The 16,145-nt window shown below is 36.9% G+C and overlaps 1 protein-coding gene across 1 annotated transcript in view; it reads right to left on the bottom strand.

Moving 5' to 3' along the window:
• The window catches only part of LOC148950921 (uncharacterized), a 63,402-nt gene that overhangs the window by 23,839 nt on the left and 23,418 nt on the right, over positions 1-16,145 (bottom strand). Inside the window, exon 3 of the mRNA XM_089090952.1 lies at positions 5,696-5,854. Coding sequence (XP_088947078.1) covers positions 5,696-5,854 — 159 coding nt within the window. The remainder of the gene's footprint in view (positions 1-5,695; positions 5,855-16,145) is intronic.

Raw genomic sequence — 16,145 nt, 5'->3', positions numbered from 1 at the left:
TCCCCCGAGTGAATTCTTTCACGCAATTGCAAATGAGTCCTTAGGCTGAATTTTCTCTCACAAATTTTACACTCATAGGGCTTTTCCCCCGAGTGAACTTCTTTCACACAATTCCAAATGAGTCCTTCGGCTGAATTTTCTCTCACAAATTTTATACTCATAGGGCTTTTCCTCCGAGTGAATTCTTTCATGCAATTGCAAATGAGTCCTTCGGGTGAATTTTCTCTCTCAAATTTTACACTCATAGGGCTTTTCCCCCGAGTTTAATTCTTTCATGCAATTGCAAATGATTCCTTCGGGTGAATTTTCTCTCACAGATTTTACACTCATAGGGCATTTCCCCCGAATGAATTCTTTCACACAATTGCAAATGAGTCCTTCGGCTGAATTTTCTCTCACAAATTTTATACTCACATGGCTTTTCCCCCGAGTGAATTCTTTCATAAAATTGCAACTTAGTCCTTCGGGTGAATTTTCTCTCACAAATTTTACACTAATAGGGCTTTTCCCCAGAGTGAATTCTTTCACACAATTGCAAATGAGTCCTTCGGCTGAATTTTCTCTCGCAAATTTTACACTCATAGGGCTTTTCCCCCGAGTGAATTCTTTCATGCAATTGCAAATGAGTTCTTCGGGTGAATTTTCTCTCTCAAATTTTACACTCATAGGGCTTTTCCCCCGAGTGAATTCTTTCATGCAATTGCAAGTGAGTCCTTCGGGTGAATTTTCTCTCAAAAATTTTACACTCATAGGGTTTTTCCCCCGAGTGAATTCTTTCACGCAATTGCAAATGAGTCCTTCGGGTGAATTTTCTCTCACAAATTTTAAACTCACAGGGCTTTTCACTCGAGTGAATTCTTTCATTTAATTGCAAATGAGTCCTTCGGCTGTATTTTCTCTCACAAATTTTACACTCATAGGGCTTTTCCCCCGAGTGAATTCTTTCATGCAATTGCAAATGAGTCCTTCGGCTGAATTTTCTCTCACAAATTTTACTCATAGGGCTTTTCCCCCGAGTGAATTCTTTCATGCAATTGCAAATGAGTCCTTCGGGTGAATTTTCTCTCACAAATTTATACTTATAGGGATTTTCCCCCGAGTGAATTCTTTCATGCAATTGCAAATGAGTCCTTCGGCTGAATTTTCTTTCACAAATTTTACACTCATAGGGCTTTTCCCCCGAGTTAATTCTTTGATGCACTTGCAAATGAGTCCTTCGGATTTTTTCTCACAAATTTTACACTCATAACGTTTTTCCCCCGAGTGAATTCTTTCGTGCGATCGTAAATTACCTATCTGGGAGAATTTTTTCTCACAAATTTTACACTCGTAAGGCTTTTCCCCCCACTGAGTTCTTTCAGGCAAATTTAAATTGGCTTTCACGGAAACTTTTCTCTCACAAATTTTACACTCAAAGGGTTTTTCCCCCAAATTACTTCTTTGATTACTCATTCAGAAGAATTTTTCTCACAAATTTTGCACTCATAAGGTTTTTTCCCTCGAGTGAATTTTTTGATGCGATTGCAATTTTTTCTTCTCGGAAAATTTTCTCTCGCAAATTTGATATTCAAAGGGCTTTTCCAGAGAATGAATTCTTTCATGCGATGGTAAATTTTTCTCACAAATTTAACACTCAAAGGGCTTTTCCCCCGAGTGAATTCTTTCATGCAATTGCAAATGAGTCCTTCGGGTGAATTTTCTCTCACAAATTTTACACTCATAGGGCTTTTCCCCCGAGTGAATTCTTTCACGCAATTGCAGATGAGTCCTTTGGCTGAATTTTCTCTCACAAATTTTACACTCATAGGGCTTTTCCCACGAGTGAATTCTTTCACACAATTGCAAATGAGTCCTTCGGCTGAATTTTCTCTCACAAATTTTATACTCATAGGGCTTTTCCTCCGAGTGAATTCTTTCATGAAATTGCAAATGAGTCCTTCGGGTGAATTTTCTCTCTCAGATTTTACACTCATAGGGCATTTCCCCCGAATGAATTCTTTCACACAATTGCAAATGAGTCCTTCGGCTGAATTTTCTCTCACAAATTTCACACTCACATGGCTTTTCCCCCGAGTGAATTCTTTCATAAAATTGCAAATGAGTCCTTCGGGTGAATTTTCTCTCACAAATTTTACACTAATAGGGCTTTTCCCCTGAGTGAATTCTTTCACACAATTGCAAATGAGTCCTTCGGCTGAATATTCTCTCGCAAATTTTACACTCATAGGGCTTTTCCCCCGAGTGAATTCTTTCATGCAATTGCAAATGAGTACTTCGGGTGAATTTTCTCTCTCAAATTTTACAGTCATAGGGCTTTTCTCCCGAGTGAATTCTTTCATGCAATTGCAATGGAGTCCTTCGGGTGAATTTTCTCTCAAAAATTTTACACTCATAGGGTTTTTCCCCCGAGTGAATTCTTTCACGCAATTGCAAATGAGTCCTTCGGGTGAATTTTCTCTCACAAATTTTACACTCACAGGGCTTTTCCCTCGAGTGAATTCTTTCATTTAATTGCAAATGAGTCCTTCGGCTGAATTTTCTCTCACAAATTTTACACTCATAGGGCTTTTCCCCCGAGTGAATTCTTTCACGCAATTGCAAATGAGTCCTTCGGCTGAATTTTCTCTCACAAATTTTACTCATAGGGCTTTTCCCCCGAGTGAATTCTTTCATGCAATTGCAAATGAGTCCTTCGGGTGAATTTTCTCTCACAAATTTATACTTATAGGGATTTTCCCCCGAGTGAATTCTTTCATGCAATTGCAAATGAGTCCTTCGGCTGAATTTTCTTTCACAAATTTTACACTCATAGGGCTTTTCCCCCGAGTTAATTCTTTGATGCAATTGCAAATGAGTCCTAAGGCTGAATTTTCTCTCACAAATTTCACACTCATAGGGCTTTTCCCCCGAGTGAATTTTTTCATGCAATTGCAAATGAGTCCTTCGGGTGAATTTCCTCTCTCAAATTTTACATTCATAGGACTTTTTCCCCGACTGAATTCTTTCATGCAATTGCAAACGAGTCCTTCGGATAAATTTTCTCTCACAAATTTTACACTCATAGGGCTTTTCCCCCGAATGAATTCTTTCACGCAATTGCAAATGAGTCCTTCGGTTGAATTTTTTCTCACAAATTTTACGCTCATAGAGCTTTTCCCCCGAGTGAATTCTTTCATGCAAATGCAAATGAGTCCTTCGTCTGAATTTTCTCTCACAAATTTTACGCTCATAGGGCTTTTCCCCCGAGTGAATTCTTTCATGCAATTGCAAACGAGCCCTTCGGATAAATTTTCTCTCACAAATTTTACACTCATAGGGCTTTTCCCCCGAATGAATTCTTTCACGCAATTGCAAATGAGTCCTTCGGTTGAATTTTCTCTCACAAATTTTACACTCATAGGGCTTTTCCCCGAGTGAATTCTTTCATGCAATTGCAAATGAGTCCTTCGGGTGAGTTTTCTCTCACAAATTTTACGCTCATAGGGCTTTTCCCCCGAGTGAATTCTTTCATGCAATTGCAAATGAGTCCTTCGGGTGAATTTTTTTCTCACAAATTTCACACTTGTAAGGCTTTTCCCCCGAGTGAATTCTTTCATGCAATTTTAAATTGGCTTTCACGGAAAATTTTCTCTCACAAATTTTACACTCATAGGGTTTTTCCCCCAAGTTAATTCTTTGATTACTCATTCGGAAGAATTTTTTCGCAAATTTTGCATTCATAGGGTTTTTTCCCTCGAGTGAATTCTTTGATGTGATCGCAAATTTTTTTCTCGGAAAATTTTCTCTCGCAAATTTTAGATTCAAAGGACTTCCTCAGAATGAATTCTTTCACGCGATGGTAATTTTTTTTCACAGGTTTTACACTCATAGGGTTTTTCCCCCGAGTGAATTTTTTCATGTGATTTCAAACCGCACATTACGGAGAATTTTTTCTCACAAATTTTACACTCATAAGGCTTTTCCCCCCAATGAGTTCTTTCAAGCGATTTTAAATTGGTTTTCACGGAAAATTTTCTCTCACAAAATTTACACGTATAGGGCTTTTCCCCCGGGTGAATTCTTTCATACAATTGCAAATGAGTCCTTAGGGTGAATTTTTTCTCACAAATTTTACACTCATAGGGCTTTTCCCCCGAGTGAATTCTTTCATGCAATTGTAAATGAGTCCTTCGGGTGAATTTTTCTCGCAAACTTTACACTCATAGGGCTTTCCCCCGAGTGAATTCTTTCATGCAATTGCAAATGAGTCCTTCGGGTGAATTTTTTCTCACAAAGTTTACACTCGTAACGTTTTTCCCCTGAGTCAATTCTTTCATGCGACGGTAAATTACCTATCTGGGAGAATTTTTTCTCGCAAATTTTACACTCATATGGCTTTTACCCCGAGTGAGTTCTTTCATGTGATTTTAAATCGCCTTTCACAGAATATTTTTTCTCACAAATTTTACACTCATAGAGCTTTTCTCCAGAGTGAATTCTTTCATGCAATTCTAAAGTAGTCCTGTGGGGGAACCTTTTTTCATAAGTTTTACACTCATAGCGTTTTTCCCCCGAGTGAATTATTTCATGCGATTGTAAATTGATGATCTGGGAGAATTGTTTATCACAAATTTTGCACTCATAGGGTTTTTCCCCAAAGTGTGTTCTTTCATGGAATTTCCCCCAGAGTAGAGTTGTTCTAACAGATCATCTATACTGCACGATGCAACTTCTGGAGATTCATGCTTGTATTCCAAAATAGGAATTTTGACATCTGGGATAGAAAGAGCATTAAATATCCACAGCTCAAAAACGACATAAAAGGGAGTTTTGTATAAAAAACTCTAAGCAGTTCAGGACGACAAAGACTAAAAGTAGATCAAACTTAGCTATTCTGTAAGGCTGAATTAACTCTTTTATGCCTGAATTATAATATAGGGCTGACAAAATTCATTCAATACCTAGGAATATAATTTTATGATTCAAATAAGATAAAAACTCGAAAGAAAAACATCATCTCCCTTTAGATATGAAATGTCTGTGTGGTGCAATGTGGAACTATAGGCTAGTAAGGCCCAACCCTTCACTATGGCGCTCTATGAAGAAATTTCTTTGAAAAGTAAACAATAATCCCATGCCACATTTTGTACATATGGTTATTAGCATGCCATTGGCAGCAAATCTTCTTCAGTTGCAAGGTGGGTTAGTGACTCTAGTCATCAGATATGACACGAACAGCGGGTAAAAATCTAATCGTCAATACTTAGCGATTGAAGGAGCTACTGACTTCTTAGATAGGCACCGACACGTTTTACGGTTGTTATGCTAACGGATAGCACACAAGACAAGGCAAACTTGAATTGGATCAAAATCATCATCTTTTATGTCTTGGCCTGCTCTCAGCGTCACTGGTGTAGTGTGTTTTCCCAGTGCGATAGACTACATCCACGACGTAGGAAAGTTTTACATGTACTATTTCTTTGCCTTGATGTCAATTTTTTATATTTCAAAGAGCATGTTAACTGACACACACATAAATGACATTCTGAAAATAATTATCTATACAAAGACTAACTTTGTACTGTGTTTTTTTCTTATTTAAATGAACAAAGAACAAAAAAAAAACAACAAAGAGAGAAACAAACAAGAATTAAAAAAATAGAACAAGATGAATAACTTAGCTTGTTAAATAGACTTTTATATCTCAGAAACATACCTTTATTTCGGCCATCAAAAAGATTGGTCTGAGGAAAATCCAGGTCAAGTTTCAATTGTGTCAAAATTGCTGGTGAATTAACTTCCCGCTTAGCTGTCAAATTAGAATATTTTATATGGCTAAGGATATCATCATTAGCTGCTATTCCATCTTCTAATTCTAAAAAAAAAAACAATCATAAAAACCAAAAAAGATATGGTTATAGCTTACCCGTTCCATAGATATTGCGGATACGCTATTTTCACTTCCTTTGCGCAAATAGTGTCTTTTGAATTATTTCAACACCCCCACAAAATTTCCTGAAAGTTTCAATTTAGCACCCAAAGCCATTCCAAGACGTAGCAGATACATATTTTGACACCCAAGATTTAGATAGCTTTTTTTTATTTAGCTCCAAATCCTCTCTTCATTTTATCAAACTTTCAAATTAACATCCCAAGTCGTTCCTGGGGTATGGCAGATACGCTTTTTGATCAACTGAATGCATATAGTGCCTTTCATTACTTCAAGATCCTCTTCAAAATTCACAGGAAATTCAGTTTAACACCCTTAGGCGTTACTCATACATTATGGCTAAGCCCTTTTGACAACCTAGCAGCGCAGAGTATCTATTGATCTTGTAGAATACTCCAACTACCCTTCCTCCCCTCGGTGGTAGCTATCATTTCATGCTACAATTGAAACCACTGCTAGTTTTTAAAACAAATTATTCAGTCTCTGCCTTTTCGTACCGGCAAATAACAAGTCAAGGTTTTTTTTATTTTGGATCTTGGATTACGTCGGAAAGTTGGGATGATGTTTTGTTGTGTGTAAATCTTAATTCAACGGTTAGTTTGTTTCAAACAAAATTAAAGGCAAATTACCAAAAAATGTTTCCCAGGGGTTACCAAGAAGGTATGTTCCTCAAATAAACCTTACATTAATGAAAAAGTAAAAGGGCTAAAACATTTGAAACTAAAACTTTTTCGCCTTGGAAAGAAATATGATGCCTTAGCCCTCCGTAAACAAATAAAAAAAAATACGTCGTGCTGTTTCTCATTATGGTAAGAATAAATTAAATTGCTTAAAACAGAGCAAACCTCAGCAATGGTTTAAGAAAATGAAAGAAATGGGGGTCGCTTGTGCAAGAGCCTTGATTTTCTTTTGAATGAACCGCCTAAACAGCTAATGAGCTCAATAAACACCTAGCTAGCATTGTACAAACGTTCCCCCTCTCTCAGAGAATCATATAATTTTTTAAACTCCAAAAGATAAAATCCCAAAAATTTCAGCGAAGAAAAGAATAGAAAAATACAGAAACTAAAAAAAAACTAGTGTATGTCCCATTGATATCCTAATTGATCTAATAAAAGCATTCCCTGATAAACTTTCAACATCTCTTGTTGGTATTTCTAATGATATCAGTAATTCCGGATGTTACCCGTCGTGTTGGAAGCTGGGCTTTATTACTCCAACCCAAAACAAGGGAGACCTGAACGATTTTACCGGACTACGATCAATCACCTTGACCCCAGTTTTCTAAAATGTACGAGGGCTTCTTAGCTAATTGGTTAAAAGTAGATATTCTTTAACTTATTGACATACAACAGTTTGGAAACCTGAAGCAGACATCTACTTCCCACTAGCTTGTTAGTCTTCCTGGCACCATTCTTAGAAACCTTGAAAACCATGATACTTGGTTGAATCTTTTATTAATTGATCTCCAGAAGACGTTTGATCTAATTTACCACAATATCCATGTAAACAAACTGCTGGTGGAGTTTCAAGTTAATCACTTTCTAGTTGAAATTGCTGCCTCTTTTCTTAACAAATTGTTTTCAAGCGCTTAAATATAAAAATTTACTCCGATCCCCTTCCTATTTTTTGTGAGGTCCCCCAGGGAGACCTGATAGGTCCCATTTTATTCTTTATAATGATTAATAGCCTTATGAATACCACACAAATCGATGGAAGTATGTGAACGATATGTCTGCACTTGCTGTTTTTCGACAAAATATTAGAAGCTCAATTATGACATTACTTGACGTTGTCACACAGGAAGCTGCTTTGTCAAAGATGAAAGTTAACGCTAATAAATCGTCAGTTATGATAGTCAATTTTTTAAAATCACCCCCTTCTTTCACAAACCCCATTACTCCCAACATCTCTGTCACATACATTAAACTACTTAAAGAACCCTAAACGTCGTTTTAGTTTATTTCTACGAGACTGGTATCGTCGTGGTTATAAATTGTTTTGGGAGGAAGAATTAAACATACGTTTCAACTATTGAGGCAACAAGACAATTTGGTTTCTACTTCCGCGTTCTGAAAACATTGCCTATTATGACTATAAACCTAGTGATTTTTATTTGGCAGTTACCGAATGTGATTCACCATTTGAAAATACTGTATGTGATATTGCTTCAAATAGACAAATTGAAACACGTGAATTTCACAATATGAATGCAAATAGTATCATTGACTATACAAAGAGATACGACAAGAGTGAAGTTACGTTGTACTGTAGAGAATGTGACCCTGACCTTGTAGCAAATTAAAATCAATGTACAGTGAATTCAAATGATCTACCAGCATTAGTGGTTCTCGACAGTTGCCTATACACCGAAGAAGAAGAAATCTAAAGTGAAGAATAAAGACATTGTTGTATATATACATTTTTTTATTAATAAACAATAAATTCATATACATTTTTAAAGCACTTTACTCGTAGGGCACTAAAATCAATATTATACAGGTCTGAGAGGATATTTTCCACCATAAAGTCGTTCAGACGTGGATTTGTCGGTGGAGTTGTCGATATGTGGAGTGTAGAATGTATAGGGCAGGCCGAGATAATCAAAAAATTCAATCATCTTCATTCTTTGAAAGATACACAACCAATGGCCAGTATTCACAGTCGACGGACTGCTATTTACAATGATTAGGGTATTGTTTGCACTTTGAATTTTTCCAAAGAAGTCCAAGGGTAAACATTAGGATCTGTATTTGGACATGTAGGGGTCCATATTAAATACATTGATTATTTCACAGGTCTTTATGGTGCAAGGTCTAGAAAAACACTGCCTTCAGAACTGATTTCCCAATAGGTTTCAAATTGATTTAATGAGATTAGTGCAATACTTTCAGGTAACGGGTTGGCAAATGTACACTCTAAAAACACACTCCCCGTTCATACTATACTCATATCCTGGGTGCCAGACAGGTCTAGTACAATGATACCATGTGTTTTAGCGAACATTTCTTCGGTTATACCATTTTCAAATAGTTGCAAATCATGATCTAGGGTTTGCATTGTCAACTCATACAATGTCCTATAGGATTTATCAAAAGATAGATTGTAGAGTGGGATTCCATTTACTTTGCAGACAAGAGATGAAAGCCCAAACATCTCAAATTTAAGCAGGAAGCCAGTCCACAATCCTATTACATAAGCGCTTTTTACAAATGCCAATGCTAATTTTGATTGAATTTTGCCATTCATAAAGGATGTGTTGGTGAAGGTGAGTGAGCCTGTGGCATTATGACGCTGATTGTTGATTGTATGAGGAACAAGTAGTTTAATATTATTTCTATTGGCTTTCAATTTTTCCACTACCAAAGCAACAGAACTCATTACCTGCTGCCTTCGTACATGTAGCTTTGTCGAGGTGGGGGAGAGAGAGAGTCACATCAGGATTGGCAGGAAGTTCTTTTCGTAAAATGAAATTGGATGGAGCAAGCGTCAATTTCATATCCACTTTAATATTTATATTTTTCCAACTAGATGTAATTCACTAGTTGTAGCATTTTTAAGTGCATCTGTACTATCAGTATCTATAATATATTCATATCCATTGAAGATGTCTCTCAATTCCTTATATGACTTTGGTGTCATCAACTTGAACTGTATATAGCTTTTATAATTTGAGAGATTGTTGCTTGTGCTCACCAAAGTTCCATTTATGTAGACACTGATTTGACGAAATAAATTATGTAATGTACAATTTTCATAGGATATTCCATCAGCACAAACTGGAAATCCATTCTCGGATTTCCGGACTTTCATTTGTAAATCTATAAGGATCGAAGACATGTCCATAAGGTAGTCTTCATTGGAATAAATTTGACAGTGGATATTATCGGAAAGGGGTTGTTGTGGATAAAATTATTCATAATATCCATGTTTTACACTCACATCAACATTTTATGCATTGAATAAATTTAAAGATGAAGTGATTGAAGGTTGGGAATCCTTCTGCGGTAGATATGCCATTGTTCAGTCTATGAAAAGAAATCCAATTTCGATCTAAAAAGTCTCTTCCTGTGGCTTCTTCTTTTGTTTACTTTACATGTCGTCTTTTTCCTTCTTTTCTTTGAAAGGGGTGATGTCTTTCGTTTCTGACCTGAGTAGAGACTAATGAATGGTGCCCTGGTTCTCTACCTTTTTAAAACTTTTCCATTTTGATGAGATTTCAATTGCTCGCCAAGGATACGTGCACTGGACCTAAGATTTTCCGAAGCACCCTTTTTTAAATTCTTTCCAGAGCTCTAATCGTATAGTGTAGAGGATGCAAAATCTGTCACAGCTGGTACAATCTATTTTCTAGCCAGAGGTAGTGCAGGGCAAAACAGCTTAGCAAACCAACTGCTAAGACCATAGCCAGACAGTGAAGAACGACCTTTGTAATAGTCCATTCCATCGCCCAGCTGTCTTGGGCCAAGAGTATTAACATAGCAGTCAATATCAGGACAAATGAATACCACTTTTCTATTAGACATCTTGTTTTTGAACACCAACAAAGATGGGTCTAAAAAGGCATGTAATCACAGCGAAACCTTTTGATATTGCCAGAGGATCGCCTATTTAAGTTCTTAGTGTTAACTGACAGAGTTCCAAATAGAAATTGTTTACGGGGATAGACTGAAGGTGCTTTATATTTTAATGATGAGTATGATCTTGATTGGTTTTTGTTCAAGAACTCGTAGGAGGGGGAAATTGCTATTGCCAATTCTGGATGTTTCAACAAATGAAGCAAAGAGAAATGTACAAGTGTCCGAGGAGGAGGCTGACGGGTAGACAGCGAAAATAACATTAGTGTCTCCAGTACTTTTACCATCAATTATATCGAGCTTAAAGCCAAAAACATCTTTAAGATTATCATTAAGAATCACATTTTCATCGATAATGGATAAACCAATGTAGATCTTGTTCTCTTTCTTTCAGTATTTGAAATGAAAGGCTCCTTTTTTCCGGGCAGAAACTTTTTTATTGATAGAACGACATAAATCATTCATACAGGTGAGTTCTTCGTATGGTAATTCAAAATATGGATAATCTATCCAATTTATCATTTGAATTTTATGCTGTTCACTATCGGGTGGTGGCGGCCAATCATAGGGTCTAATTTTTATATCATATTTGCGATCTTTTCTCACGATATCATATCTATTTCTAAGAATACATTCGACTAGAGCCACTTCATACGCACCATCGAATTTGATAGTGGGAGAGAGTTTCGACCAAAAATCACTTGTTCTATTCAAATCATTGTAGAGAGGATTGGAGACATTGGACATGAATGTCACATAGAAATCATTGGGCATTGTGAATGTCTTCAACTGCAACCCAAGAATCAAAATCAGAGTTGTATGCTAGCTAACGAACAAGCAACTGTCTCTTGCCACTGCGAGTACGGCTCTTAAATATCTTTTCAAGTTGATAAATTTCACTACTGTTTCTAACTATTTGTAGTTCATATTCATAACCACCAAGGATCTCATCATCTCATCGTCTCGCAGCCGATAAGTCCTGGGTTCAGTGTCTAGAATTTTGGACACTTTAAAAAGTTCTGTTCTCCACAAATAATTCTCCTTTTCAAAAATATTGGTGGTTGTATTAATTTGAACAGTTTTGCCAATATTGAATTTCTTCTTCACAATTTTTTTTGTTGTTTTTTTTTCACTTGAATATTGCTTTAGAAAAGCGTCAAATGTATTTTCACTACAATGAACTTCCTGAGGCTAACACTGGACAGGGTTCGTTGTGGTCGTTGGTTATATATTTGCATGATTATATCTAAATCATGAATAAAAGCAGCAGTATTTTTAAGCGTGCAATATCTCGAAATTAATAGACGAATCGTTCTTATACATCGTTCAGCCAATGCAGCCTTTATCGGACTGTGACTATGATATAACTTTGTGTTATAATTCAATAGAACCTTTTGCATATGAGGATAAACAAATTCGCTACCTCGCTCACTTTGAATTTTTCTATAGCAATCATGTTAAAGAATACTTTCTAAACCCTAAGCAGCTTCAAAACCTCCCTTTCATCGCAATGGAATGGCACCTGCATAGCGACTAAAGACACTGATTGCCACTAGAATATATTTGTAGGGTGTATTGTGACGTCTTTGGATCACATCTAAAGTTAAAAGATCTGTTTGCATTATATGCAGACGGAAAAAGGATTTAGTTTGTCGACATTGTTTGCCACGAAGCCCGCAATTCCGATGCAGGGTGTAACTCGGTTCATTTTCTAGATACTCTTTTGCATTTTTAAAGTGCTGCCACCTACGTCAGAGGTAACTTTAGGCAGCGTTGTGGGGGAACTTAGACTTCCCACTTCCTCAATATTTGCATTGACATTCTTTAAAAGTCCATCTATTGTGAGCGCAAACACGTAGTGCATTGTGCATTTCCTTTTTGCACACTTGATGGTGGTACTTATGACGATGAGTTGATATCAATACGTACTCAGCTTTGTCAATCTGTCATCATTGGTACTATAAAATCATTGCCGCTCCTGCGACTAGGAGTGCTAGTATTTTCCGAGATTGATCTAAAATCCTCTTCTTCTTCTTTTTTAAATGGTGGTGGCGTTGTAGTTAGAGGGCTGGCACCTCTACTATATTCTCTTAATTTCTTTAGAATTTGCTTATTACCAATATGACTTTTGGGGAAGTTTGATGCTTTTAGAAGGCTGTAAAGATACCTATCATTTAATAGAAGTCCTTCGTGATTTATAACTATAACACAAATTAAAACGAGTAGATTATAACTTTTTCCCTGAATCATAATTCGTTTCCCAGTGCTACCAACTTGAACGTGATCATCATCACCACTTTCCAACATGATATATGTTAATACTTTTTTACTCTATTCTCAATAGGTCACTGGTAATATGTTTCCAATTGATGTCATTATAGAATTAAATTCTTTCTCCTTTGGTTGTGCTTTTACTGCTGAAGAATCCTGATCAGATTTTTCCTGTTTGGGGGGTCGGGATCTGTGACGGTGGATCTCTCAAGATAAGGTCTATGTTTGTATACACGACGCATTGCATCTTGAAGTAAAACTAGCTTTTTATCATCGGCAATATTTTCATCATTAATGAATTTGCTTAGATTGTTTTCAAAGCGTTCAACTGGTGAAAGGACAAGTTCTCTTGGCGTCAATTTGTAGGGTTTAGCCATCTAAAAAAAACTGTTTACAAGTCCTGTGACTATTGGCAGTAAAAGCGTAAAAAAGGTACCGCCCGCTTGAAGGAAATGTTTTCTTTTAAAGTTTTTTCCTTTGTTTTTGCAAGCCAAGGCACGTACAGTGGAAACGATGTTGCTTTGTCTGTTGTCTAACACCTTCTGACAAGTGTACATTGCCCTCAGTTAAATTTAAACAGAGTTCAGATATTAGATTAATAAATTCTTTGTCAACACCATGTTTGAGTATGGCCTTCTTGAGTGGGGCTTTTGAAGTGCCTAGAACGGAAAATAAGTGTCTATTTTCGTGTAGTTTCTTCAATGTCTTAATGGCAACCAATAGTCCTTTCTCTTGTTCACTGGAAGATATACAGTAATATCTTTGTCGAAAATATCTATGACTATACGTAGATCCTCAGGTGTATTCTGATTAAGATCTAAGCAAAATGTACCCGTAGGGTTTATTTGTCGCCTGACTGTACACTGAAAGTATAAATTTGGGGGCACCTGGATATATTTGCTTATTGAGAGTTATTAGAGAACTTGAGTCACGGACAACTCGGTAGAAAATATAGACAGTGCAATTGAGAGCAAGGGCCCTCCTACAATTAGTCTGATGAAACAGGTTGTGATGAAATGGTGCCATTAAAATATTTTTTCGACGAAAGTGAACAGTTAACAGTTGTTGCATTTCCTGCGAAAATTACTCAATGGACTCAGCTGAATAACCACGAATCAGCCACGAGATTGGCTCAGTACTGTCGAAAACATCAAGTCCCCGTATAAATTGAATTTGCATAGACGTGGTAGTGGCAATAGCTTTTATTTGATCGCAGGACTCCTGCCAAATACTATAGCAATAGTAAATTTTCTTTTGTTTTTCCAAAAACATTTTAATACAATTTTTAATTATTTTAGCTAAAACTGTCGTTTTCCGCGACATTGACGGGCCACAGAGAAACGATCTGAAAAGTGTTTTAAATTGATACATACTGCTGCTGCTGTTGACAACAGTTGGACTGCAACTAACCGTAAGCCATACTTGTCTAATGAATAAATAATAATAATAATTTTCCCTTAGATCTACCTAGTACGTTATTCAATAGCAAGAAGAAAAACATATTTTTTTTTTCTTTTATTAACCGCACTTTGTGTACAACAATAGCAACAATAACAGAACAACAATAACAACAAGAACAATATTTTTCATTTGTTATAAAAAAACAAATTAAAATACAGCAATAACAATAGCAGCACATTTGAACATATATGTAGACTAAATATGATAAAACACTATTTACAACATTTGAAAGATGAGAATCAACCCCCCAGGGGGCCCATCGGGCCGGGAAGGGCGGCCTGCTGCGGCGGGAACTCTGTATACAATAGCTTCTGCTACAGTAAAAGTTAAATGACAATGATGATGGCAATGTAATGAAGATTATATTGAGAGATTGTTGTGCCCCACCCATCAAGTACTATTGTTTTCTGGATTTAAGTTAATTTATCCAGACCGAGTTGGTTTCGACAGTGCATTTATTCAACTCGATCTGAAATTCGATAGTGGCCGTGAAGGAGTACTCTTACACCATTCTCGAGCACATAGACCTTGTCGGATATGCAAGATATGGCATTTTTTCCTCTCTAACAGTATAGTTCCTGTATTGTAGAGAGCAAATTGCCAGTACTTTTGCTTTTGGCACTAGACAACTGTCTACACAGTTTCTTTAGACACTCATGTCGAAATTATTTTTTACAAAGTGTGCGGGCACCCCTTTGCACGCCTGTCTTACATCCTTGCCGTGTGTTTCCACACAGTATAATTTTGGACTGGGGAACACCCCATTGGATATTAAATCACTCCCCGTCTCCGACTTTAACATTAATAGTTCATTGGGGGCCTGGCGTTTCAACAACTCGGGGTAGATGCTCTCATTCCAATTCGTGAAATACATCCACGGGCCAATATGCACACCATTTGCCAAATCATCCAATAAATCCCTGGTTTTAACTTTTAACTACAGAGAATCTGTTTCCCCAAAATAAACTTGAACATCCCCATTCCCTGGCCATTGTACCTTGCACACATTGCAAAAGAACGACAACATGAGTTTCTTGGAAATTTCGAGTACTTAACTCCCCCCCCCCCCGTGATATTCTTATTCAGAATAACATTTGTCTTTTTTCTGTGTAGCAGAACCATATTCGTGTCTATGCTCGTGAATATTGTAAAGTTGGGGTCGGTGACAATTCGTACACATTCTTTGGGGTAATTTCCGATGTCACAACGTGATCTTTTTCGTACGCTTTCACTTATTTTTCCAAATGCTGAATTTAAAATAAGTTTATACGTTTCTTTTTGGACTTTACTTTTTGCCTATGAGCGTTTACTGGCAAAGGTGTCAAGAAACGTTTTCAAGTAGGGTTTCTGATCAAATTGCAGGGCTCTGTGTATCATTGTGACCCTGAAACTATTGGTCATCATCCACCGCAATAGGACGTGGTGAACAACAATATTCTGTTTAGGGTCCAAATCTGCAATTAGTTTCTGCTTGGAGGGGGTCCATTGAATGCCCATATCCTCGACCAAAGACAAATTTTATGGGATTGCAGACTTCCTAGTCAACGTTCTATTTACACAAAGAAAAACAAAATGTTCTACTGTTTCATGAATTTCTAATAGTATGTGTCCGTCAATTTCAAAAAAGCATCCTTGGGGACTATTTTCCGCAACAGTGTGAATGTTGGAGAAATCTAGGGCACAAGGATTTTCAATCTATTTTTAATTGCCACATGGTAAACTATAGTGACACATTGCCGAGGGGTACAGTAAGTTCATGTAAAAAAAACAGCATTGGACTTTACACCATCAGCAGAGTTCTGCCCAGTTGGATCCGTTGATAAGATGCGATCCCCGTGAAAAACATATCTCCCCCTCATAGATCTTTCTACAAATAGGTGTTGATCCATGTCGGTGATCAAACCTAT

The sequence above is a fragment of the Artemia sp. Qi Xiang Cuo genome, chromosome 6, assembly GCF_049724085.1.
Source record: "Artemia sp. Qi Xiang Cuo chromosome 6, ASM4972408v1, whole genome shotgun sequence".
NCBI lineage: Eukaryota > Metazoa > Arthropoda > Branchiopoda > Anostraca > Artemiidae > Artemia > Artemia sp. Qi Xiang Cuo.
The sequence above is the reverse complement of the archived record's forward strand: the minus strand, read 5'-3'. Positions and strand labels throughout refer to the sequence as shown.